Here is a 24351-nt window from a genome sequence, read left to right on the forward strand (position 1 = left end):
TCTGTGTGTTTGTATTCCAGGGTGGTGGTGCTGGAGAGTCGGCCTACGGACAACCCGACAGCCCATAGCAACCTCTACATCCTGGCAGGCCATGAAAACAGCTACTGAGACACACACTCACGCACACACCAACACACACAGACACACACTCGAAACAGTCTACCACTAATGCAAACAAGGGAGCGAGCAACTGGGAGACACACTCGCCCTACCGCTAACCCACACCACCTCCACCCTCTCAGCCGGGCCGCTGCTGCCGGGAGACGAGCAGTTCACGGGTGCGGGCGTGTGTTTCCAGTTAAGTGCACCGCAGTGTTCCATGTGTATGAGCGAGGAGTGTTGGAGAGGGGCGGGGGGTTTGTCACCAGTTCCAAGACTCGAAAAGGTTTGAGTTCGGGTAGAAGGAGTTGGAAAGTGTAAGAATCCTACCTGGTACAACCCGCCTCCCCCTGCATACTGGCACAGACTTCAATGCTACTTCTACTACTAGTTCTACACATACTACTACTACTGCTCCGACTAGCGCTAGAGCCTCACAGAAGAGCCATCTTGCACAGAGACCCCCCCCCCCCATCGTCCTCTCCTCTGTCACCGCCTTCTTTCCTCCCTTGTTTTTTTTAAACCTTTATTTATTGTGGCATGATGTAACTTTAACAAGCAGGATGGCTTTCCTGTTTTATGTTTTTAAAAAAAAAAGATACAAAAAAAAGAGAAAACGGACTAAAAAGCTTCGTCACCTCTGCTAGCATTGAATTCCAGTACCCGTCACTACACCACACAAGTGCTTAATTGACCTGTATTTAATTGTTGTAAATATAAATGTAGTATTTTTGACAGATATGAACACTAAAAACTCTGGTCGTGTAGTTAGATGTGTGCATAGTTCCTCTGCACGACTGTGGAGACGAACAGAGAGACAAAGGGAGGTGATATGAATACTCACTTGCGAGTCCCCTGGTCATGTGACACGAAGGTCAGGAAGCAGGGACACCTTCCGTCTCCTCAGGTGGACAGCTTCAGTAACAGTGTGATTGCGATGTGGAGCTCGTGATTGGACGGAGCAAACACAGGAAGCAGCACTGATTGGTTCTTTCTGCATGTGTCACCAACGTAACTTCCTGCTCGTTTTCACCATAGCAACTGACGAGGGGGGGGTTACGACATGGTTTAAGTTTGTTTCTCCTCTTTTGAAATCATCCTTTTTCATTTTTTTTAATGCTGTTCAAATCCAAAAGGCTTTTTTCCTTTGTGTTTTATGCTATTTTTTATTGAACCACTGGTGTTAAAAATTTGCACAGAAAAAGGTATTTGTCAAACAAATGTGATGTCATTATAATATATGACCTTGTGTGTATGCACTGTGTGTGCGCGTGCGTGCGTGTGTGTGTGTGTGTGTTTGTGTGTGTAATCATAGTATCTGCACAAAGAAGTGCATGGTGTACAGATCTGGTCTTTCACGAGTGACAGTTTGGTTTCTGTCTGAGGTGACAGATAATTCAAACCAAAATTGGTTTACACAGAAAATATTTATGGTAACACTTTATTATAAGGGTACAAATCATTTACTTCTGTAACGCTCATGATTATTTAACACAGATGGTCCACAGCACCCCCCGGTGGTCCTTGAAGGCATTGCAGGTAGTCCCTGACCAAGCATTTAGTAACATACTTTTTTTTGTGCACATTTCCACGTGTTAATTATTGTTTGAGAATAATCGAGTTCATGCAAGTCTATAAAAGTTTTCAAGCTGCGGTGAATTTCACGATTAATAAAGTGCAGAATAAGTACGGTTGGAGCGGTAGGGTGAGACGGGCCACATGCAGCAGATCATTAAATCTATGGTTCAGTCACTTCATTGGTGTTCGATCAACTTAGCTGGATTGAAGCAATATTAAACTTTATTTATACAGCTATTGAAAATGTTTCTTGTCAAAGGTTTGTTAATACACAGGTCTGAAATCAGTTTTAATAGAACGACAACGCGCCGTCACATCCTGTAGCTATTTGACGTCCTCCTGGTCGCTGCAGCTCTGACACGTCTCATTTATGGTATTGATGATAACTGGCGCACGTGAACGAGCCGTTCTAATCAAGATCACCGGGGAAAAGATCCAGCTTAACCACGTAATCGGTCAACACGCCTTCAAAATGATCAGCTGGCCCTTAGTGAGTCATGATGTAGGGATGTGATTGGCTGAGGGTGAGCATGGGAGGGCTCATGCTACTAAATTTAATGGTCTTTCACTGCAGTTTGCGAGGAATTAATTTAAAAAAGCTACTTATTTTCATTCAAGTGTCTGTTGCTGATACATTTGATGTCGCTTTGTTGCCCAGGCCGACTTTCAAGTGTGTACGAACCAAAAGGAATCATTTGAATTTACATTTGTACCCTTATAAAGTGTTACTGTATCTACCAGTTAGCGTCAGTCGTGGAGCGGTCGCCTTACAAATGTTCTCCTGTTCTCACTACTTCGGAACACGTTACGTTTATTCTAGTTGGACTCATCTGGATCCCTTTGAATAACTAAGAAGCAGAAGACTCCTCCCATCTTTAAAACACTCCTCTCATCTTTGAGAATTATTTTCAAATGCTTCTGATGGTTAAAAGATGTTTCACATTTTTAGGCAAAATAAGAAAGCAGAGCGAGCAGGAAAATATCCTGATAGGGAGAAGTTTTATCCACCTTAATCATATTCAGATACTCAAACCATCACTTTTGCGACTTTTTGCTTTTTTAAAGGCCGGCATCTGTACCAGAGATCACACTCCATGCATGTGGATGTGCACGACCAGTTTTCACAAGCTGTGATGCCGGTTGCTGCCTCAGAGGACGCCAGCACTAGTTTAGCTAAATGCCATCATCGATGCTGAATTTCACAGCCGTGATTGTCCTTTTCCAAGAAGATACTGAGCTAAACCTGAACCCAGCAAACCTGGGATTCATTGGAGAAAGAAACTAACAAAGTTCAGGCGCAAAACCGCAGGAATATTCTTGCACGATGATAGAAAAGAATGCAACAATCACCTGCGATTCTTCAGTGTGGTGAATTCTTTTCTAGACTGGGAAGCCAATTGTGACTCCAAATTGAACTTTTTTTGGTCCCTGCATCAGAGGATATCGACACCTGTGCCCCGTCACACCGATTCTGTGTGGATGGAGGCATACTCGCACTCGATTTAAGCTCATCTGTGCATGTTCTTCAAAAAAGAGCCCACAGATGCTCATTTTGTGCCTAGAAACAAATTGGAATATTGCTGTTGCTATTGAGCCAGTCAGGAATGGAGACTGTCTTTCTCTGCAGTGCTGGACTTGACCCACACATCAGTCTCACGGGGAGTGTTGGGAAAGAGCCAAGAATTGAGCTGACCTCATGCTGTTGGAATCAAAATCTAACATGAGGCGTTAAAGGTACCATTTGTAAGTCATGTTAACGAGTTAGCGCTTCATAAAGTAGCCTCCAGACCAATAGGGGACAGCATACAACCAGATACTTGCAGAAACAAGCAAATGCTAACTCTGTTAGCTTAAAGTGGAGGGCAAGATTTCTGTTTTTCTCCCAGTTGATTCAACGCTAAGGTATCGTTATCAGCTTTGGTTAGCAGTTAGTTCACTCACAAAATCCGGCAGAGATAAGCTTATCATTAATTTGTTAAGTTTTGTCAAATTCCTTCTTGCAATGTGAAGCAACAACCCCAGAGCTAGCTAGCTAGCTAGCTGCCTACCGACACCGTTAAAGTGGTGAGTTCTGATGAAGATGTGGCTCGTGCTGTAAGGCAGGGCTGCGCGGTGAATCATTAGCGAAAAGTTTACAAGCTTAGCAACGTCTTTACTGTTTCCCTCCAATGGTATTTAGCCTCTTGGGCTCAGCGCCACAATGATTAGCCAGAGCGTTTGGTTCAACCAAAGCTACTTTTGTTTCTGAGTCACGCAAGTGGCATCACGTGACCTGACGCTGCTAGCTTGCCCGTGCGCTAGCACGTTGTCATTTTAAGTCTCAATCATGCTAACACATGTGCTCCAAGCCAACTCTCATTAATCACCACCTCGCCATAGTTTCAGGGCTGTGACCATATTTTCTTCACTCAGTTGCGCAATTGAATTTCCTGGTTAATTCTTCTTTTTCGGTGAGGGATGCCAAGCACACCCGGTCGCCTCGGAATCTCAGACGTGAGGCTTAAACAAGTCACTTTCCTGTCATCAGTTCATCACGTTGTTGTGAAAGAAATGTGTCACACATTCCTGGAATATTTGACTGACTTTTACTTTTTTTTTTCTTTTAAATATATAATGCCAAAATATGTGGTTGAAAATTTGTACGCCCAAAAAATCTTTAGATCAAGTCGAGTCCAGTGAGTCTACTTGGTGTTAATGTCATAGATGGGGGGGGGGGGGGGGGGGATTTGAAAAACGGCGTCTAAGTGTCAGTCAAAGATGTCTTTCCTGTCAGCTGACAAACGTAAATGAACATCACACGAAGACAAAGTGAATGACACATTCCACTGAAATTTAAGGGTTTTTAATGTTGTTTCAACCCATTTTTATTCCATGGAAATGTCAAGCAAGTACATTTTGAAAGACTTTTTTTTTTTTTTTTTTGTATGTGTGCCATTCATGTCTTTAATTTTTTTTTAATTTTTCTCATTATTCTGGAAAAACTGTCCCTTTCCCTGAATACTACGAGGACGCCCTGCTGTCATAGACACAGGCTTGGGCTCAAATCTCCTATAGCAGGTGCCAACACGACCTTCTTCTGTTGTGGGTTCGTAACATCTGTGTTTTATAACCTCAACTGGGCGAAATCACATGTAAAAAATAATTCCTAGCGTTGTTCTTCGATGCTGAGGATACCAGACGTTTGTCCAGCTACAGGAAAGACGGTTAAAATTGATCAGTGGCTGGATTTTGCCCCAAATTTCAATTAATCTCGCCCGTCTGGTGCCCTGAGCAGAACAAACACAGATGAATTATTTGCAGTTTTGATGCAAGGTTTCCTCTCAATCTTACCCAAACCAGTGAGTCTCCTCTGTTCTGTCGCTATTACATCACCATTGTCTTTTGTTTTCATAATGCAATGCACACGTTATGAAATGTATATAGTGTAAAATAAAAATGGGTTTGTTTTACATACTGTATAATTGCCTATATTTTGTTTCAGAAGTGTAACAGATTTATGAGATGAAAGGTTAACACATTAAAAAGAAGGAACTGAACCGGCGCGCTCACGTGGTGCTTTGTTTCTGCTTTTAAGTTCAACATGTTACCGTTAAAAAAAAAAGGAAAAATAAAAAAAAGGAAAAATTCTGATGAGCCACAGAACAAATTGTCAATGTGAACTTTATTGTACAAGCTTCAACTTTGCAGTCGTCAAGTTAATCTTCAAACTAAATCTTTTAAGTGCGTTGAAACATTGAAAATGTTCTTTAACACATACAAAATGATGCTAAGTGTTCTGGTATGGTAACAATACAATCATTTCAGATGACACAGACATGGAGGGAAACAAACACTGAAGGCTCCGCATTAAGTTTTACTTTGAGGTTAACGTTGACCGACCAAACGAGGACAGAAAGCCTGGAGCGGGAGATCTCTGTAAGAGGACAGTGTCAAATTGCTCCCTCTAGTGCTCATGTGGTGTACTACAAAATGATTGTTTTCATAATCGCGCTCTGAACGTACTCAATCAAAACTTCTCTTGATTGGATATAAAGACATTAAAGTCTGACATCGAAACTAAACAAATATGAACATCAAAAGACTTTAAAAGGTAACATTGTGGACTGTGAACATTGAGATTCTGACTTTTAGAAGATGGACAAAACTGAAATTATCTTCAACAACGTTTCTGTTTGTGATAAAGAGAAAATAACGAGAGATAACGGGATTAAAAAAAAACATCCATTGGGCGTGCGGCCTTTCTTGGCTTTAGGAGAATTTCTGTTGCCTGATCTCAGTACATTCAACCTCTTACAGCAGTGGTGAATGTGGGATTCACAGAACGATACAGCTGTCATAAATGGTGTCCACAGCACCACGTCTAGTCCCACCATATGACCACCAGGGGGCAGTACCAGAAGTTGCTACACTATAGACAAAAAAAAATGGCTTACACCTGTACAGCATAGTGAATATTCTAGTGGTCGTGTGTATATATACTTAAATATGAATGCATAATATTCTATATTGGGTCCATTTGTTAGTGTGTGTGTGTGTGTGTGTTAGAGTGGGTTTCATACAGCAGTGCCACGGTTCATCTCCAGATGCGCCAGTTTGGGAGTTTTTCCCGCGTCGTGGTCTCCGTTGTTGTAGTTTTCTTGTGTTTTCTCGCCTCCTTTCTCTTTCCTCTCATCGCCACTTCTGTCAGACAGGAAGACGTAAACTTAACAAGCCGTCTGGATATCAACGAAGTAGTTCAGTGGGTATCTGCCTCTGAGGCTGAAGAGAAAACTGGGGCTTTGCTGTCATGTCAGAGTGCTTTTCTAGAAATTCTTGATTCCATTTGAAATCAGAGCACTTGTAATATCCAGCCAACGTTTCCCTCGTTTATTGCTCTTACTTCTTCTTGAAGAGTTTCTTGAACGAGCTCCTGAAACCTCCTTTTTCCTGCTTCCGACTCCGCTCGCTGAAGGGAGTGTGGTTATTCTCTTCTGTCCCGCACTTCCACTTTGACTCATCCCAACATGGCTGGATCCCTGGGTCCTGGTGAGGGACAACACACCACTTACATTCAGTACCAAGTATAGCGCCTCTGTCTGCCGACGACAGATACGACTGCATTGTTACACAGTATCTTCGAGGTAGGCGGACGCGCTAGCAAGGAGGCTACAACCATAGACGCTAGCATAAGTCACCAGTGCTTCTCTGTACAACTGAGAAAGTGATGCTCGACTTTAAATTTTGAGAGGACCACTAGCTAAGGTCCAAACAACTGTCCAGAGCTGTTGAGAGGTTCAGCGGGACGTCTAAGAAGTTCTTTAGTTACAGATGTAATTGGTGGAGGAAGAGCCAGAACCCACCATGCTGAGCAGCATGTGAAGGTCATCGCTCTGTTTCTCAGCGTCCACTCTGTTCCCTGCGGGGCTTTGGAGCTTACGAGATGGAGTGACACACCCTTTGCTTCCCTTACTGCCCTGGCGCTCCAGCTTGGCGTGGCTGCCCAGTCCCGCCCTTTGGTCTGATACAGGACCACCATCCAGACCACTTACTGTGTTTTCCATCTGTAGGCCGTTCAGTGACTAAACGGCAGAGAAGAGACACGTGTAGATTAACACAAAATTGATTCAAAGATATTTCCGTCTTCATTCAAAAACATCCCGAAGCTCACCTTGCTCTTGCGCTGGCTTGCCTGAAGGGGGCGATGCTGATTGCGGCGCATCATTACTGCTTCATCTGGTGACACGCACCCTCGCTTGGGTAGTTTGCTGTAGCCGTTCCCCTGATTTCCAAAGACGTCCCGGCTCGACAAGACGTTTGTTACCATCGCGTGGTGCGATGCTGAGGGGGCCTTCGGACACTTAACGAAGGCAATGTCGATGGAAGAATCAGAGGACGCTGAGGAGCAGCGGTCGAACATAGAGACATCAGGAAGGGAGCCTCTGTCCTCTTCGTAGAGGCTGTCCATCCCTATGGAGTCAGGAGGGAGAAGGAACTCTCCGAGGGCATCAGCCAGAGCAGAGCCCGGTTGACCCTGATGGATGTCTGCAGGCCTGGAGGGTAGATGATGCTGGCAGGGGATGGATCTCTCAGACCCCTCGCTCTCTGGGATGCTGACAAGACCTGAAAGCCAGAGGTTGGTTTAGTTTGATGTGAGGGTTATTTTGTCCAACTCCTTCCTTTCACAGGGCCAACAAGCATATATAAGACCTGTTCCTGAAGGAACAGTAAGCACGCCAAGGGTTGAAGGCACTTTCCCATCACCACTGCCACGTCTTTCACGAGAGGTAAGATATAACGGCTACCACTCCTGAGGTGGAAGCACAGCCCCACTGTGTCTCGGCAACATTATTCATTACCAAGAGACTTGAGCGAAGAGCTCATCTTTAGTGGTTCATCAGATGTGTCTATGACCACTGACCCATTGGTTTGTGGTTGCGTGAGTCCAGGTCAGGGCTGAAGAACGGGAGCTGGGGGCGCCAGTCTGTGTCGTAACAATTTGTTTCTGTATCCTGGTCCCGATCCCAGTCCTGGGACCTATGAGCCTGTATCTGCTCCAGGAGACGCTGCTTGCTCCGTTTCACATGGTTGGCATGTTCCCTGCAGGATAAATGAGCGGTAAAGCAAAGGAACGTGTGAGGGAGTTGAGCTCCTCTGCAACACCAAGAGCTTATTTACCTTAAAAGTCTGCAGTTTACCAAAATGTGAAGTATAAAGCAGATATCGGTCTGCAGACTAAATACTCACAACATGGCGCTGTTGTGAGGGTACGGCGAGCCCATGTTGTTGGCTTGAATCCCACTTTCCGCTGTCTTTAACAGCTGTTTCATGGTAGACCTGCCGGTCACACAGCACAGTCAACACATCTCAGAGTGCCTCAGATTCAGATGAGCTGCAGTGAATTTGTGGCGTTGTATTTCTGACCTCTTCACCTCCTTGCGGTTGAGCAGCAGCAGCTCCTGGTTGTGCTGGAGGAGGTGGTGGTACTGAGTGGAGAAGGACCTGAACTGTTGGATGCACACTAACAGCAGGTAGTAGTCTGGGTGGTCGGCCTCAGTTTGCCTGAGCAACCCCTGCGCACGCACACGCACGCACACACACGCACACACACACACACACAGGCGCACTCTATAAGGGCTTTACAATGTTTGTGGTCAAAATAATTCCCAAAAACATGAAGAATTCCTCTAAACTTGGTTCTTTTCATCATAAAGTTACTAAATTATTTATGCATTTATTAAAAGTGTAAAGGTTGAGTTTAAATCGAAACAGTATGTGGCATTTTAAAACTAGACACGCTCAAACGCCCCAACTGGAAGGGCTATAAAACATATATAAAAATGTCATAGCACACAAAACCCATTGAGGTTTGTAAATAAATGATCCAATATGGCTGCCACAGGAAGTGATCATTTCGTTTCACATTTTTTCTCAAATGTAGCACCATATGTTGTTGAACAATGGACTAAAATCTGAAGTAAATCCAAAAAGATTTAATTTAATTCCAGAATTATTTAAAATTTTGTGGCAAATCAATGATCCAATATGGCTGCCACGAGGCGTAATCAACAGAAAAGAAACACACACACACACACACACACACACTGGGATTCCATCTTAGACTGTATTGAAAACGTGTTAAATTTGATAGAATTCTGTGAAATGGTTCTTGAGAGAGTGTGTGTGTGTGTGTGTGTGTGTGTGTGTGTGTGTGTGTGTGTGTGTGTGTGTGTGTGTGTGTGTGTGTGTGTCCCACCTGTAACAGTAGCATGTACTCTGGGATCCTCTGAACTGGTTGAAGGAGCAGAGTGTGAAGGGAGAGTTTGGATTCATCGCCTATCATGTCCCGCTAATCCCCGATCAGGTCAAGAGGGCAGCGCAGGTCAAATAACCAGCATGGAAAGACAAAACCAAATTCAACCATAAGGTTTAAAAAAAAACAACCTTAAAACTAGAGTGGCATAAGAAGGGGTCCTAAAACACAGAACTAAGTTACATTTAAGTCCCGCTCTCTCATCTAAATAGAATCTGTGCTTCACACTGGTTCAAGAAATTTAAAATCTTTGTTTAACAGCTGAAAATATGTCAATAAATACATGGAAATGTAACAGCATTATGCCAAATAAAGAACAAGTTAGCTTATTGATAATCAATTAAAAAAAAAAAGCATAATCTTAGCTTTGTACACGAGATTCATGGTATATGTTAGTTTTGTAGTAGTGATTCATGGTGTAATATTAGCTTTGTAGTAGCGATTCATAGCATAACGTTAGCTTTGTACAAGTAATGTTAGCTTTTAACTGATAAGTCATAGCATAATTTTAGCTTTGCACCTGTGATTCATGGCATAAAGTTAATTGTGTAGTAGTGATTCATGGTGTAACGTTAGCTTTGTAGTAGCGATTCATAGCATAACGTTAGCTTTGTACAAGTAATCAATAGCATAATGTTAGCTTTTAACTGACAAGTTAAAGCATAATTTTAGCTTTGCACCTGTGATTCACGGCATAAAGTTAATTGTGTAGTAGTGATTCATGGCATAACGTTAGCTTTGCAGTTAGGGTTGCCAACCGTCCCATATTAGTTGGGACGCCCCGTATTTGAGCTAAAAGAGGCACATCCCATGCGGGGCATTGTTTGTCCCGGCCTCCCCAGTAAAGGGAAGATGTATATATTTTTCTGTTTGCGTAGCATGCAGTGTGTCTGCAGGATGCCTGCATGAGTGTTTGTGTGCTGTATTCGACAGGCGCTAGGACCGCTCGGCGCCGCTCAGTTGAAAGGCAGGCAACACTCTGTGTGTGTCAGCTGTATATTAAAGGGAAAATTTTATTTGGAGAGGGCTGCAAGTGCTCTGGTTTGCACATTTTGTAAAAAATAAATTCTTGAATGATAATCTGTTTCTCATGTTCATTATCAAATACACAGTCAAACTGATCAAATTACATTTTGTGTGTCTTAGGAGGCCTACATGCCTGCTAGCTGGTAGTGTCTGGTTGAAGGATTCCATTTCCTTGATTATGGTAGGAATAGGACTTGTCAGTGTAATACAGTAGCTTAATGCAGGCATATGTAGGCCATGTTGTGCTTGTAGAACTCTGCCAAAACACATTTTTCCATGCATTTGAGGAGTTTTCACCCACACAATACCCCCAAATTTTTTTTCGGCCAGGGGGTGTCCCGTATTTCAGTCTCTGGGAGTTGGCAACCCTATTTGCAGTAGTAATTCATAGTGTAACGTTAGCTTTGTATATGGGACTGAGGTATCACAATCGCAGTGTTAATCTCTGAAGATTATCTTGCTGATTGATTTTACTCTCACACACTTTTATTTGAGCTCTTTTCTGAAATAATCCAAAATCTAATTTAAAAACCGTTTCGGCTGCAGGTTGAGGGACACCATGGTGATGCTAACATCCGTGTTGGCCAACAGAATTCCATCATCCCTGAGGCACACTTACAAGGCCTCCACATATCAGTGTTGCACTCTGCATTTCTGAGAATATTCAAAATGGAGGGACTCATCAGATTTGTGTCGAAAAGCACAGAGAGCCCCTGTCTTCTCTGAAATTAGTCATAAAAATAAATCGGCCGTGATGAATTTTCTATCAGCCACTTTACACCATGACCTGCCTCAACCTTCCAACCCTTAACCTTCCTTTCTTGTTTTACCTCCAGGAAGGTGGAAGCCTTCACAGAGGTGGAGGTAAGCATGTTGACGACCGACAGACAGTCAGGAAGCTCCTTCAGGTAGGACACGTAGAAGTCCAAGAAGTCACTCTGCAAGGGGACAGACTGCGTTAGCGTCTCATCCACACATGTACCTTCCACTTCTTCCCATCCCTCAGCGTGGTTCTATTTTAGTTTGATGGCCCTCATCATGTGCACGCTCAACATAAACAAGCTTCCAATTGTTTGTTCTGGTTTACCTTCTATAACTTACTTACTTTTATTATCTTATATTTAAGCAAACAATTCAGTTTGTTTTTTTTACCTAATTCGTAGTGTTGTACAAAGAAAACATGATGATGTTCATCTAACGTTAAAATAAAAATGAAATTAGTTTTCCCTGCTCTTTTTTTTTTTCTTCCTTGAGTGAGCGCTCAGACTATCAGGAGAGACCCGTGATGCATTTCCTGTGCAGTTAAGGGTTTTTAATCACACACCAACCAAACTTGGTCCAGATTTTACAATTGTGAGCTTTTTTTTTGCTTTTTTTTTCCAGACCAGATTTCAAGGAAGTGCAGTAACAGATTTCCATAGAAACTAAACTTTGGATATTGGATGAATGTCAGTTAAAGGTCAAAGATTTTCGTTTTTTTTTTTCTTTTTCGAATAAATACTGGTATCTCTATCAGACATCGGTCATTTAGCACAGAAATAAAAGGAGTCACTGTTGTCTCGGCCCTTCGCCTGCACTCCAGCTCTGACCGAGGCTCTACTGGAATTTGACATTTCATTAATGTCAATCACGGCGGCCGGAGTGATGCGGATTCATTATGAATGGTGAGTCACAAGGGCGAAACTTTTGACCTCGCCGCATTAACTAGTCTGGAACAGCTCTGTACTGTGTGAGTCCCTGACCCGAGGAAATCCATGCTGCTTTTCTTTTTCTATCGTGGTTGTTGAAATAATCCATTAAAATGTCCTGTCATCTTTCTCTCTCAAGCTCGTTCTCCTTCTTACTTCCATCCAGCCCTGTGGTCATTCAGGAGGCTGCAGGTGAAATGGACCAAAGGTGCAGCGACGGTCAAATTAAAAGTTGCAAATGTGCAGACAGAAGGGTTGAAAGGCCGTCGGGCCGTTTACTTGATGTAAGAAATAAATGAATGAATTTATTTAACGACGCTATGACCTTTGACCTTCTTGAGTCCCAGTGATGCCAGTGCTATATTTCTGTAGGCGTTTCTGAGATACTGTATTATTAAGTAGATGTAAGTAAAACAGTGACCTTTGACCCCCAAATTCTTTTCCGTCGTTCCTTGACTCTCAGTGGGTGTTTGTTTGAACTAAATTTGAAGAAAGTTACTTACGGTGTTCTGGAGCATTTACGCATTACGCGTACCTACGTCGTTGACGCAGACCCCTACATGGAACCCACGCCGTAGCCTGACGTGCACCTCCAAAAAATCCTGACTTCGCGTCGCGTCGCGTCGACACGTTGTGACGTGAACGTCAAGGACTGTGATTGGTCCGCTCAGAGAAGGTTGCAGAATGCATGAACAAATATGTGCGTCTCCGGAAGAAAGTGGCCACAAGAAGTCATGTTTGTCATGTTCAAAGTTTAAAGTTTGATTCATGAAAGCAAACAGTCGTTCAAAGAAAAGGACTGGACTTTCTGTTGTAAATAGTTTCGTTTTTGAATCCGACAAGAGCCCCCCGAAACCATACGAAGACACAGCCACACCCCCTAGCAGCTTGGCGGTGAACTGCAGAGCAGCGCGTTCCCTCAACGCAGAACTTCGAATGCTCAATGACGGCGTAGGGTCTACGCCATTGCTACGCTGTCGCCGCGACGCAGAAGCATAAACCAGGCTTAACATGAGAAAAAATGTTTAAAAAGGAGTAGGAAGATGTGTAAACTTAACTTAAACTCCTCTTATCCATCCATTTTCTACTGCTTATCCTAAAGGATTGCGGGCGGGGTTCACCCTGGACGGGTCGCCAGTCCATGGCAGGGCCAACACATAGACAGACAACCTCTCTCAGCCACGCCTACGGTCAATTTAGAGTCTGGATTAACCTGGTCCCCTCTTGATGTCTTTGGACTGTGGGAGGAAGCTGGAGTACCAGAGAGAGCCCAGCAGGAACAGGGAGAACATGGAGACTCACACAGAAAGACCCCGTGCTGCAGCCGTAATTGATAAAGAATTGTCTAATTTTCCTCTCCAACCCATTTAGCAACACACTGTAAAAAAACAAATATGTACGTAGAACCGACCCATTTACACACCCCGCCCACAAGTGTTCTCAAGTTTTTGAAAATCAAAATCAAATGAAAGCAGGTGCAGCACACGATGCTCGCAGGTGTCACCGCCACTGATGCATGTGTGCGATTCGTTTTACTCTGTTTTACTGACACCAGCACAGTCTGAAGACTCAAGCCAAGCCGGCGCAAACGTTCTCACGCGTACACCATTCATTCACATTTTTTCTACATATTTTACCTCTTTGCTCGTGAGTCTCATGAATATATCTCCCATGATGCCTTGCCACTGGCACTTGAGGACTCGTTCTTGGAGAGTGTGGAGGAGTTCGAGGTGCTGCTGGATCAGAAACCTCAGAGAGCTGGGGAATGGGCTAGAAAAACAAGGAATGGGCACAAGAGAGGACACAAGTCAGTTAGAGAGAGACGACTCCGTCCCACAAGAGCAAATAAAGATGGAGGTACTTTCCAAAATAACCCTTCATGTTGACACTTTAATACTCCAAAATCTAAGGCTCCATCATTTTACGTGACAGGCTTTTGGCACCAGATTAAACAGGTTAAATTATTTGAAAATATTTAACCCGGTTTAGTATTTGCACGGCCACAATGGTACTGTTGGTCTCGGGGAGCACGTGTGCAGGGGCAAGCGGTGATTACATTAGCAGGCTGAGTGGAGTTGTTTTAGAAGAGAATCCTCTCTTTTCTCTCTAGTTTAGAAGCTGTTTTTATTAAATTTGTTTATTTCCTGTCCTCTCCTCCCTGAAAATTCTCAAATTAGGTCACTGGAAGAAAAGTGTCTCTGACACGTACCTTACAGAAGTACCCGAGTACAGGGTGAATAAACTTTACCGTATCTTAATAAATGTGTGTGTGTGTGTGTGTGTGTGTGTGTGTGTGTGTATAGGCGAGAGAGAAGGAGTGACAGTACAAACACCTGGGCTTTGTCATCAACCGCTACCAAGAACCAATCTGATACCAGTTTTTAATTAATACGATATTTCTAACTGTGGGAAGAGACGGGGGTCGCTGCGTATGCATAGCCAGAGTGCTGCGACTGGGATTTCCGTCAGTAGTCGTGGCGATCGACAGGAGCACCGATCGAACGGCAGTCGCAAAAAAAAAAAAAAAAAAAAAATCACACATGGTTGCTTTTTGCGGTTGGTCAGGTATGCTTAATAAGCATGTGTGCCTCCATGTGCTGTCACAGTGCCCTTGACCTTTGACCCCTGATAGATACGTAGATAGATAGATTACTTTATTCATCCCCAAAGGCAAATTATGCCATCGTAGCAGAATACAATAAAAAATACAATGGAATAAAATAAATATGGAATAAAATACTGGTGTAGAAGAGGAGTAGAAACAGAAATAAGAAGAGTAGGACAAAAACACCTCAAAAACACAAGATAAATAAAAGATAAGTGGGTACGGAACGTGCAGTGGCAAAATGATAATGATACTACTACTAATAATATTGATGATATGGTGGCATGTAATTGTTACTACTAATAATACAGTATATAGTATAATAATAGTAGTACAGCATATATGGTATATAATATAGGATAATTATATGTAAAATTATTGATATATAAGTAGAAGCACACAGATATGGTATAATATGATGTAGCATAGGCATATAAATAAATACTTGAGGATACAGGTAGTGTAGTGTAAAGTGATGGAATTAGAAATAGAAGGACTTCGTTTACCGTCTCTGTCACTGGTTTATTCATATTTATAAGAAATAGATGCTAGCGTTCAGTATTCTTTGGGGGCGTGGCTTGCTTGTGATTGGCGAGTTGCAAAGAGCTTCCCTCCGCATGTTTTCAATCAGACTGACCGTGGTTGTGATGGTGCGCCTGCAACTGTACCGTTTGTCCTTGGAGGTGAGAGCTTCAGACCCGTTGAAGGAGATGTTGGCCTTCAGTAGCAGAGACAAGTGGGACACATAAACTCTCTCAGACTCCAGCAGCTCCAGAGCCGCTCTCTGTCTCTTGTCTGCACACACAAAGCCCAACGTACACTGTGGTCTGAAAACTGATTCTCGCTCTTCTCATCAGTCATGAGTCATCCAAGCTCCTTATACATGACCCCATTTTCATTCAGCTGGTTTTTCCTGTCATTTGTCGGCCATCTTTGTAGTTTTCCTTACTGTTTTCACTCAGGCTGGTGGGTGTCTGCATCTCATCTCTGCTGTTCTTCCTCTCTCCCCACGCTGGAGATTTGGATGGACAACCTCTCTGCTGCTGAGCCTCCTGATCAGAGTTGGAGGCTGCAAAACACACACACACACACACACACACACACACACACACACACACACACACACACACACTTCTCTTATAGATCTGTCATTAGATTTCATTCTCCCTCTTTCCTATCACTACACATCCTTCTTGTTTGTTTGGTAAGTTGTGATGAACACACACACACACACACACACACACACACACACACACACACACACACACACACACACACACACACACACACACACTCACTCACTTTGTGTAGATGTGTTGCTCCTCGGTGGTGAGCCGCTATTAGGCAGACTGGAAAAGTAGTGCTGAATAATGCTGAGATCTGATTGGCCGGGCATGCAGATGTGATCATCCCCTGATGCTGTTAGCAGATCTGCCTTAGAGCTCTTCCTGCTTTTTCAACCAATCAGAGAGGTAGAATATGAGCATCATCACTCATACCCATCCAGCTCAGTCTGATCTATTATCAAACATCTGATAAGATCAGGAGAAGGCACAACATTTGTTTCAGACATGTTTTGCATATGAATGTTTCTCCATGTTTGCATTTTTTTGCACTTTTTACTGTAAACGTGTGTTTCAGCCGTACCTTTGTGGAACAGAGACGAGGTCCTTGCTATTCTCCAACTGCAGCAGTTCTATCCTCTTCATAACCTCTCGCTGTCTGTTGGACACATCCTTGATGTGGAACAACGCAACGCTCAGTTCCTCCTGCAAGCAGTTTTCAGATTATAGCATGAACCTGCACCATTGCTGGATAAAACGTGTGTGTGTGTGTGTGTGTGTGTGAGAGAGATAGCTAGATAGATAGATGGAGAGAGAGAGAGAGAGAGAGAGAGAGAGCGAGAGAGAGAGAGAGACAGTGCCAAGTACGATTTAGAGGAAAATCTTCTGGTTTGCTTGAGGCCACAGCTCATGAGTCAGGGAGTATTTTCTTCTCCAGTGACCAGAGCAAAAGCTTTCCAAGTTCATTATAATCAGATGGTGGAATAAGTGAATGAAGCATGTTCAGCTTCAGACGGTGAGAAACAATGCTATATGTGGGAAATCAATTCTAAATGAATGTGACACATTATATCAATGAAGTGTCTATACATATGAATGTAATGAACGTTGAGATCTTGTAGAATGCAACAGAAAGGTTTCTCCCAGTTCTCAGCATCTCTGATACGGCAGCTGCCTTCCTGTCTAACAAATTGAATCAGTTTCAATAGAGTTACTGTCAGATGTTCTAAATTATGTTAAAGATGCTTCTCGGAAAAGACTGCATGTTTGTGATATTGCTGTAGTTTCTCCAGCACCTTAAAAGTGTTGAGTGAGTTCTTAAGGCCCATTATCTTATCATCCACATCCGTTTGATGGGCCTGCAGCTTTTCCTCCAGCCCCTGGTCCCTCTGGCGCAGCTCACATAGCTCCGTCAGGGCAGCACGGAGCCCCTCGCGCAGCTCCGCTACCAGGCCCTGCAGCTGCGGCACAAAAGTAGTTCAACACACCACGTTTTCATCCATGCAGCCAGCTTTGATGGTTGTTGACTATAAACCTACACATCCCGTCAGTCATTTATGATGGCTTTCATTTCTAATCATTTCTTCATTTAATTGGCTCTTCTGCTCATTTGTGCCCCCTCTTCTAAGCATCACCTCGTATGATGACAAACTGCATACGCAAAACAGTTGGCTTCATGGACAAAAGTATCACATTACACTGGATCTGATTGGAAGTGTAACGTCTGGTCCCAAAGCCATTTTAGCATTAGTAGGTATTCAGTCTGAACACAAAGTTGAACTACTTTACTACACTTAAAGTCCTTTTTTTTCCCTCTCTCTCTCTAGAGAAAAAAAATATCTATGTTCCTGAAATGTTGAGGGTTTCCCACTTTAGTTCCAAAAGGAAGTAAATGGAAAAGTATTCATGTTTGGCGTTGTGTCCGTGAAAAAAACAGTGTTATTATCAAAAATATAACAATGATTTAAAGGGGTAAAGATAGATTAAAGAAAAAAATAAAGCCAACGATAACTGCTTTTGTTGATCAAGACTGAAGTTGATTAAAAAAATGTAATCCAAAAAATCCCCAGTAATTAGAAAAGTGAGTTATAAGCCTACATAATCATCTTAAAGCACTTTTAAAGTTGTGTTATCGCGTCCTTCAGGAGTCCCATCAGCACCTCAAGTGACTTATGGTCACTCTTGTTAGTTTTTGTATTTTCAATATTCTTCTGGAGGTTGTTTGTTATCATTTTTGGATATTTTTTGACACTTCACATTGGTTTTGATGTCGTTCTTGTACTTATAGAAGTTAGTTAAGCTTCTGCTTCTATCTACATGGATTGTCTGATTTTTCTCTCCTCTCTTCACTGCTAACTGTTGTTATTTTTACATGATCATGCCCTTTTTTCTCTCTTCTGTTCCTATAATATCGATAAACGTCCATCTTATTTTGTCTGCAGCCCCGTTCTTTTCTTGGTCATAGCTGATTGAATTTATTCAGCAGGGTAACTGAATCAGAACATGGGAACATGACATGGTTTGAGGCAGCTCTCTCTCTCTCTCTCTCTCTGTTTCTTGCCCCATCTTTTCCATCTCATCCTCTCTTGGTCATGTGAAAGGCATCAGGCAGGGGACTGAATAGAGCATGTGTTTGCCCCTTGCGCTTCCTCTCTGCGCCTACGATGATACAGTGGATCAGAGCACCTGGAGGCTGCATATCAGTAGAGATACTACAGCCTAAACCCCTCATAAATCTCATTGTGTAATCACATCCGCTCCAAGTTTGGCCGCCGTTGCACTTGAAGAGATTATAAATGCTGAAATGTAGGTTAAAAAGGACGTGACTTCTGTTTCGTCTACCAGAGCTAAAAACATGTCATGTCCAGCAGCGTCTCCGAGTCCTGAGGACATTTTCACAACAGGTTTTCCTGCCAGTTGCTGTCGTGGCCAATTTTGTCAACATCCGGCTGGGGGTCTGTGCTAATCAGGTCATCGAAATCATGTCCCGCACAACTGGTGCAGGCCTCCCGTATCAGTTAGGACACAGCGGTGTTACACAAGCAGTTAGTGCTCATCTACTTTCTTGATCAAATCATGAGACCTTGAGTGAATTCAGTCCAGAGAAACACGACGTCCTCACAGTGAACGTCCACACCTTGTGCGCTGTAAGTAAACAGGTGGGACCTTTTGTTCCCCTTAAACTGACGCTGTTTATGGCTTCATCTTAGGCTTCAGGATTGAACGATTTGCTAAAAAACATCTCGTTTGAAAGTATTTTGACTGCTTCTCTAACTGCGATACGATTCCCAACATTAGAGGAAATGATCATTGTGTTGTTATTCACATTTTTAAGTGGAAAACACGTTGAAATGAGATTTTGCAAGAAGCTCTTTTCTCTTAAATTTAAAGAATTCAACTTGCAGGCTGGAATATCTCTACAGTACCACTATGCTTTTTGGATACGCATGAAGCAAATATTGTACCAGGCCATATTATAATTTCTATACATTGTTCAGCCCTAGTCGATGTTTACAAGAGTGAATTTCCACATTATTGTTGCTAACATCCAAACAGCTCCATTCAAAATAGAATGCCTTTTTGACAAGAAAAATTGTTTATTTTGCCTGCAGGTTTTGGTCCCTTTTCCAAAGTATTTTCAGTGTAACGCCTCGTTCAAGAAATGTGTTTCTGTAAATCACACCAGTGATTTAATGTGTGCTAATAAAAACATGCTACGGGGTGGGTTAGCAGCAGGTTAAGAGTAGCCAATGAAACAGCCCTTTTATTTAGCTCTTTCAAGTTTGTCGACGCTACTGTTGGTCAAACGGGGACAGCGACCGACTGGTTTCTCTCTTACCGCACTCAAGTTTGCAGCAGAAGTTGTTTACCTGAGCTATCTCCAAGTTTGCCACCTCCACAATTTCCTCTTCACCTAGAAAAAAAACAAAACAAACAAAGCTTGTCAGACATCAGTTCCTAGTTTATTGTCATGCATACTTTGGATTATTTCACACGTGCCGACTGGAAAACAAGAGTGAATGAACGGCTCGGTCGCAAAACAGAGCGACTGTACGGTCCTGATAAAACACTTGTGGGCGACCTACTTTGTGGCACGCTGATTTTGAAATTTATATTTTAATGAATCTTAATTTAATCAACATGTTTTGATCAAGGATACCAACAGCCAAACTTAATAGATGACGCACAGATGATTTCCCCTGTGCTGCGTTTCTCAAAGATTCATGTTTGTATCTCAGATCTTTTGCTGATGAAAAAAATTCAAATTCCCCTCCATATTGCACCTAATATTTTTGATATTATTTACTCTCAGGAGTACTTATTTCATGCAGTTAAAATTCAACACAAAAGAATTATAGGAATCATCAGTCCGGATCAGTATATTTAGACATATTCTCTTTGGTCCGCACAGAGACAGAAAGTGGAGCCTCCAGGTTCGTGTACATCTTGAAACGTCTTCGAAAAACATCCAACTCCATTTTACTGACTTCTTTTATTTATGGGTTTGAATGGCTTTTAATTTTTAGTTTAGTTTTTCCGATTTCTACCAAAAGCAACCACTGATCGGAGACTGACGGTTGGTTTTACCCTCTAAGACCTCTAACCTCGAAGAAGAGGTGTCTGGAGGGAAAAATCCCGTGCACTGGCGTTTCTCAATCCTTATCTTTGCCGTGTGACTTCACTTCCCTGGAGTCCATCCTGATGAATTCTCTTTTCTTCGGGAAAAATGTTTTGAGGAAGCGTTTATCAAGTTTCCAGTAATCTGATGGTTGTGGGAATGTGTTGCATGAGGAAATTGAGATTTTATATGGGTTTGTGTTTTAAACAAAGCACAGATAAGACACTTAACGGACTGTGTGAAATGCACAATGCCTCTGTTGTTTAAAAGTCACAGGTCGACACGGCCGAGGCCCATTTGAAATACGGACTTGCCATTTATTATCATGTAGAATTGGCAAGGCCGTTGGGCATAACGCATCACGCCTGTACTGCCCCCACATGTGAAAGTGCAGATGAAGGAATATACAGTCAACACAAAAGTCTTTCTGTCTGCAGGACTTGCAGTATGACAAATTTCCTCAAACGATTTGCATTTGTGCCATTGGCTCCAGCTGTTATACAGGCCGGGGAGAGTTAGTAGCAAGATGCTGTGGTAAGATAGCATCCTGCTGCGACTTCAAAAGACACCAAATCGATTATATAATTCAGAAAAACAACATGTTTCTGTGGTTGAAGATGTTTGCATGACATTCTTGAGATTTTCAGACACACGTCGACTTGCTGTCATTCAGCGACGAAGATGTGAGACTATTTGTTAAACGTTGTGAGCCATCGTCTGTGGCCGATGTCAACAGTTACCGTTTTTCCCTGCCGTTTACGGCGGGTACATTTAAGAAAACACCCAACTGAACGTGGCACTAAACTCAAATATGAATGTATGTTTTCAACAATGGCTCTCCTCCATTTGTATTTTAAATATATATTTCTATCTCTACCAGCAAGGTTATATTTTCAGTGCTGTTAATTTGGTTGTTTGTTTGTCAGTCAGCAGGATTACGTAAAAAGGGACAGCTGGAGAATGGCCAAGGAAGAATGCTTAAATTTGGAGGGCGTACAAATTACGGGGTAGATCTGGAGTGGCTTTCCTTTCATTAGCAGTGAGCACACATTTAATTGAAGGAACATTCAGAGGCTTGATTGGGTTAAAGGTTTAAACTGAAAATGGCAGTTTCACTCTTCATGCTTTTGCTGAAATGTAGGAGATTTTCTCCTCTGTCACACAATTTGTCGTAGCAGAGAAACTGGCACATTTTGCTCCACAACCCTTCATGGGAGTAACCTCAAACTACCAAAGCGTTCTGGAAACATTTAGTTCTTAAGATTCCGAATGAAGAAACCAAACGGTTCCTGTGTTTCCACCGCCGCCTGAAGTCCTGGGAGGATGATGTATGTTTAGCTTGTTAAATGCTATAACGCTAATCGATGCCGGCCTATTCATCCCCTAAAGCTAACATTAGCTACATGGTAATGCTAACCACTAGCTAATGCTAACCATTAACAGTGTAGAACCTTGATTTGTGGGGCGAAAGCTGGTTGTTGCAGTGACCCAGTTTTTTTCCAAGATATAAGATAAGATCATTGAAGATAAGATAAGATCATTGAAGATAAGATAAGATCATTTAAGATAAGATAAACCTTTATCCGTCCCTCAGTGGCAAAATTGCCAGTTAAAGCAGCAGATACAGAGAAGTATCAGCAAAAAAAGTACAAGGGCAACAAATAGCAGAAACTACAAGAAATTACAATTAAAAAAAATAAGGCTTCTCTCAGCTGTATTTTTTGTCTCACTCTGTACAAACTAAGCAGTTAACGTCACCATGGCAACCTCCAGCTGCAGTTGCCAGCTGAGTCAAAAATCCCCTTTAGGTTTCCCTGCTGCCAGTCCTTCTCTCACTCAACACTGGAGTCCACAGGTACATTTCGAATGAGGAACTCTGCCCCGGAACTAGCAAACAATCTAATATAAAAACTGGGGCTACAACCAGGGATTACATCACTATGTATGCTTGAGTTCGAGAGGCTTCTCTCAGCTGTATTTTTTTTGTCTCACTCTGTTCAAACTAAGCAGTAAACATCACCATGGCAACCTCCTGCTGCAGTTGCCAGCTGAGTCAAATCAGATGCACATTGATTCTGGTTTTATTCTGAAGATGATGATGGGACCATTCACTGATTATCTATTCCACTATTGTCTCAAATGATTGCCAACTTGCATGTTTTTGGCGTGTGCCAGAGTACCAAGAGAGAACCCTCACATGAGAAGAACATGCAAGAACCACAGGAAGGCCCCTGCCAACCAGCCTGGACATTCCAACCAGAACCTTGGTGCTGTGAGGCAACAGCCTCCATGGAGCTGCCCGTGTTTATTACATAAACATAGAAATGTCCACTTGAAAGTCCTCAAGAAAAATTACGTGCACCTTGGTAGAGGTTGGTCCTCTTTGACAGCACTTGGCCTTTTGATTCCTACCAAAATCTGTCAAAAGCGATTTAAATAAATGATTCAGGTAACTGCCACATGCACAAGTTTGCTTTTGTTCTGTTTTGTGTAGCTCCAGACTGGACATCGGATATCTTCATAGCTGGAGAGCAAGAATTATGAAGATTTCACAGTCAAATGTAAATGAGAAATCACTCAGATTCTGTTATGAATCGGAATCGCCTCCTCTATATTTTCACTTTACCTTCGGACACATGCTCCGTCACGCCCTCTGCTTCTCTCTTGTCCTCCTCCATGGTTAAGTAGTCCTCTCTAGTTCGGGTCCAGTCCAGTTCCGAGCTGCCCAGAATCCTTTTCCTGCTCCGGATGACTTCACTCTGCTCCTCTGACTCGTTCTGTTCCTCTGAACTACCCTAACCTTTGCTGTGATCACTCATTTTCTCTCCTCCAAAGCATGTGAGTCCTATGATTTCTCTTTGTGCACAAAAAGGCCCTTGTCTTGGGAGAGGAACAGAGCAGAGAGATCAGGAGGAGAGAGAGACATTTGTTCATCGCACAGCCTTATACTGTAGCTCGCTCATTAGATTTAGGGAGGCGCAACTTGCTGTTTATCTGTGATGATTTGCACACCAACACTCATCAGAATGGACTTGAAATGGAAAAGCCAATAAACCTTTGACAGTGTGTGTGTGTGTGTGTGTGTGTGTGTGTGTGTGTGTGGATGCCTCTCCGACATGCTAACCTCCTGTGTTGATTTTCCTCCTCTGCTTCTTTACCACATTCATTTCGATTTAGTGGCGCTGTGAAACACTTGGAGGCCGACATGACTTTACCAAAAATTAATCGCGAACCGTTAGCGGCAGGAAAGTTAATCACTTTCATATTTAATCACTAAAATCACACTCAAAAATGGTCTTTGATGTCACTCTTTTTTTTATCTTTGACACTCAATCAAAATATCTTTCTGCCTAAATGCTCCAATGTTCACAAGCTAACTTTGTCTGCCATTTGTGCTGCGAACTCCCAGCAGATATCATTATAACCACTTATTATCATGCGGTTCCTAATTATATATGTTTTTTTTCTATATTCACTGCGGTAAACCCCCCCTCTTTTCTCTGTGTTCATTAATAAATGTGGCTTCATTTTGTATGTGTCATTCAGAGACTGCAGTTCCCCAAGGGGTGGCGTCTCGGCTACCAAGGTGTGCACAGGTGTACTGCCAACTGCCAAAGACTGAAGTTGCGTATTTGGGCGAAGGCATGACAGACTGAAAGCTTGCGTAACAAAGTGAATTCTGCATAGATTTAAGCGTGTGGAGGAAAAGTAAAATCAGCATGAGCGTTATTGATTTGGCAACCAAAGTCCCATTCTTCTTTCATATCTTTGAAATGAGCTTTAGCAATATTTCTATCAATAGCTGATCAATTATCCCTTTAATTATATCACAAAGAGCAAAATCCGTGGGTTGACACCCTCCAAAATGGTTAAGTAAACCCGAA

At 42.6% G+C, this 24351-nt stretch overlaps 2 protein-coding genes across 10 annotated transcripts in view; one reads left to right on the plus strand and one right to left on the minus strand.

The window, feature by feature from the left end:
* Positions 1–4396, plus strand: part of map4k3b (mitogen-activated protein kinase kinase kinase kinase 3b) — a 40416-nt gene extending 36020 nt beyond the window's left edge. For all 8 annotated transcript variants that reach the window (XM_086181422.1, XM_086181423.1, XM_086181427.1 and 5 more), the window contains one exon: positions 21–4396. In XM_086181422.1, the coding sequence (XP_086037548.1) occupies positions 21–108 (88 nt within the window). In that variant the 3' untranslated portion in view covers positions 109–4396. The remainder of the gene's footprint in view (positions 1–20) is intronic.
* A 935-nt stretch (positions 4397–5331) lies between these two features.
* Positions 5332–23584, minus strand: arhgef33 (Rho guanine nucleotide exchange factor (GEF) 33). 2 transcript variants are annotated; one of them, XM_086181430.1, is made up of 17 exons: positions 23094–23584; positions 19719–19762; positions 17145–17309; positions 16433–16554; positions 16088–16236; positions 15735–15854; positions 15454–15580; positions 13818–13950; positions 11323–11430; positions 9410–9502; positions 8578–8726; positions 8401–8490; positions 8075–8253; positions 7325–7776; positions 7017–7235; positions 6557–6699; positions 5332–6357 (listed from the first exon to the last, which is right to left on the minus strand). In XM_086181430.1, the coding sequence occupies exons 1-17, from the start codon at positions 23143–23145 to the stop codon at positions 6231–6233; spliced, it is 2472 nt and encodes an 823-aa protein (XP_086037556.1). In that variant the 5' UTR covers positions 23146–23584; the 3' UTR covers positions 5332–6230. The 2 variants fall into 2 exon arrangements, with proteins under 2 accessions (XP_086037556.1, XP_086037557.1); XM_086181431.1 differs by having other exon boundaries at positions 16088–16233; positions 23094–23583.
* Positions 23585–24351: the final 767 nt, after the last annotated feature.

This window comes from Aulostomus chinensis, chromosome 16 (assembly GCF_037954235.1).
Source record: "Aulostomus chinensis isolate RoL2024-O1b breed Wild chromosome 16, RoL_Achi_v1.0, whole genome shotgun sequence".
NCBI lineage: Eukaryota > Metazoa > Chordata > Actinopteri > Syngnathiformes > Aulostomidae > Aulostomus > Aulostomus chinensis.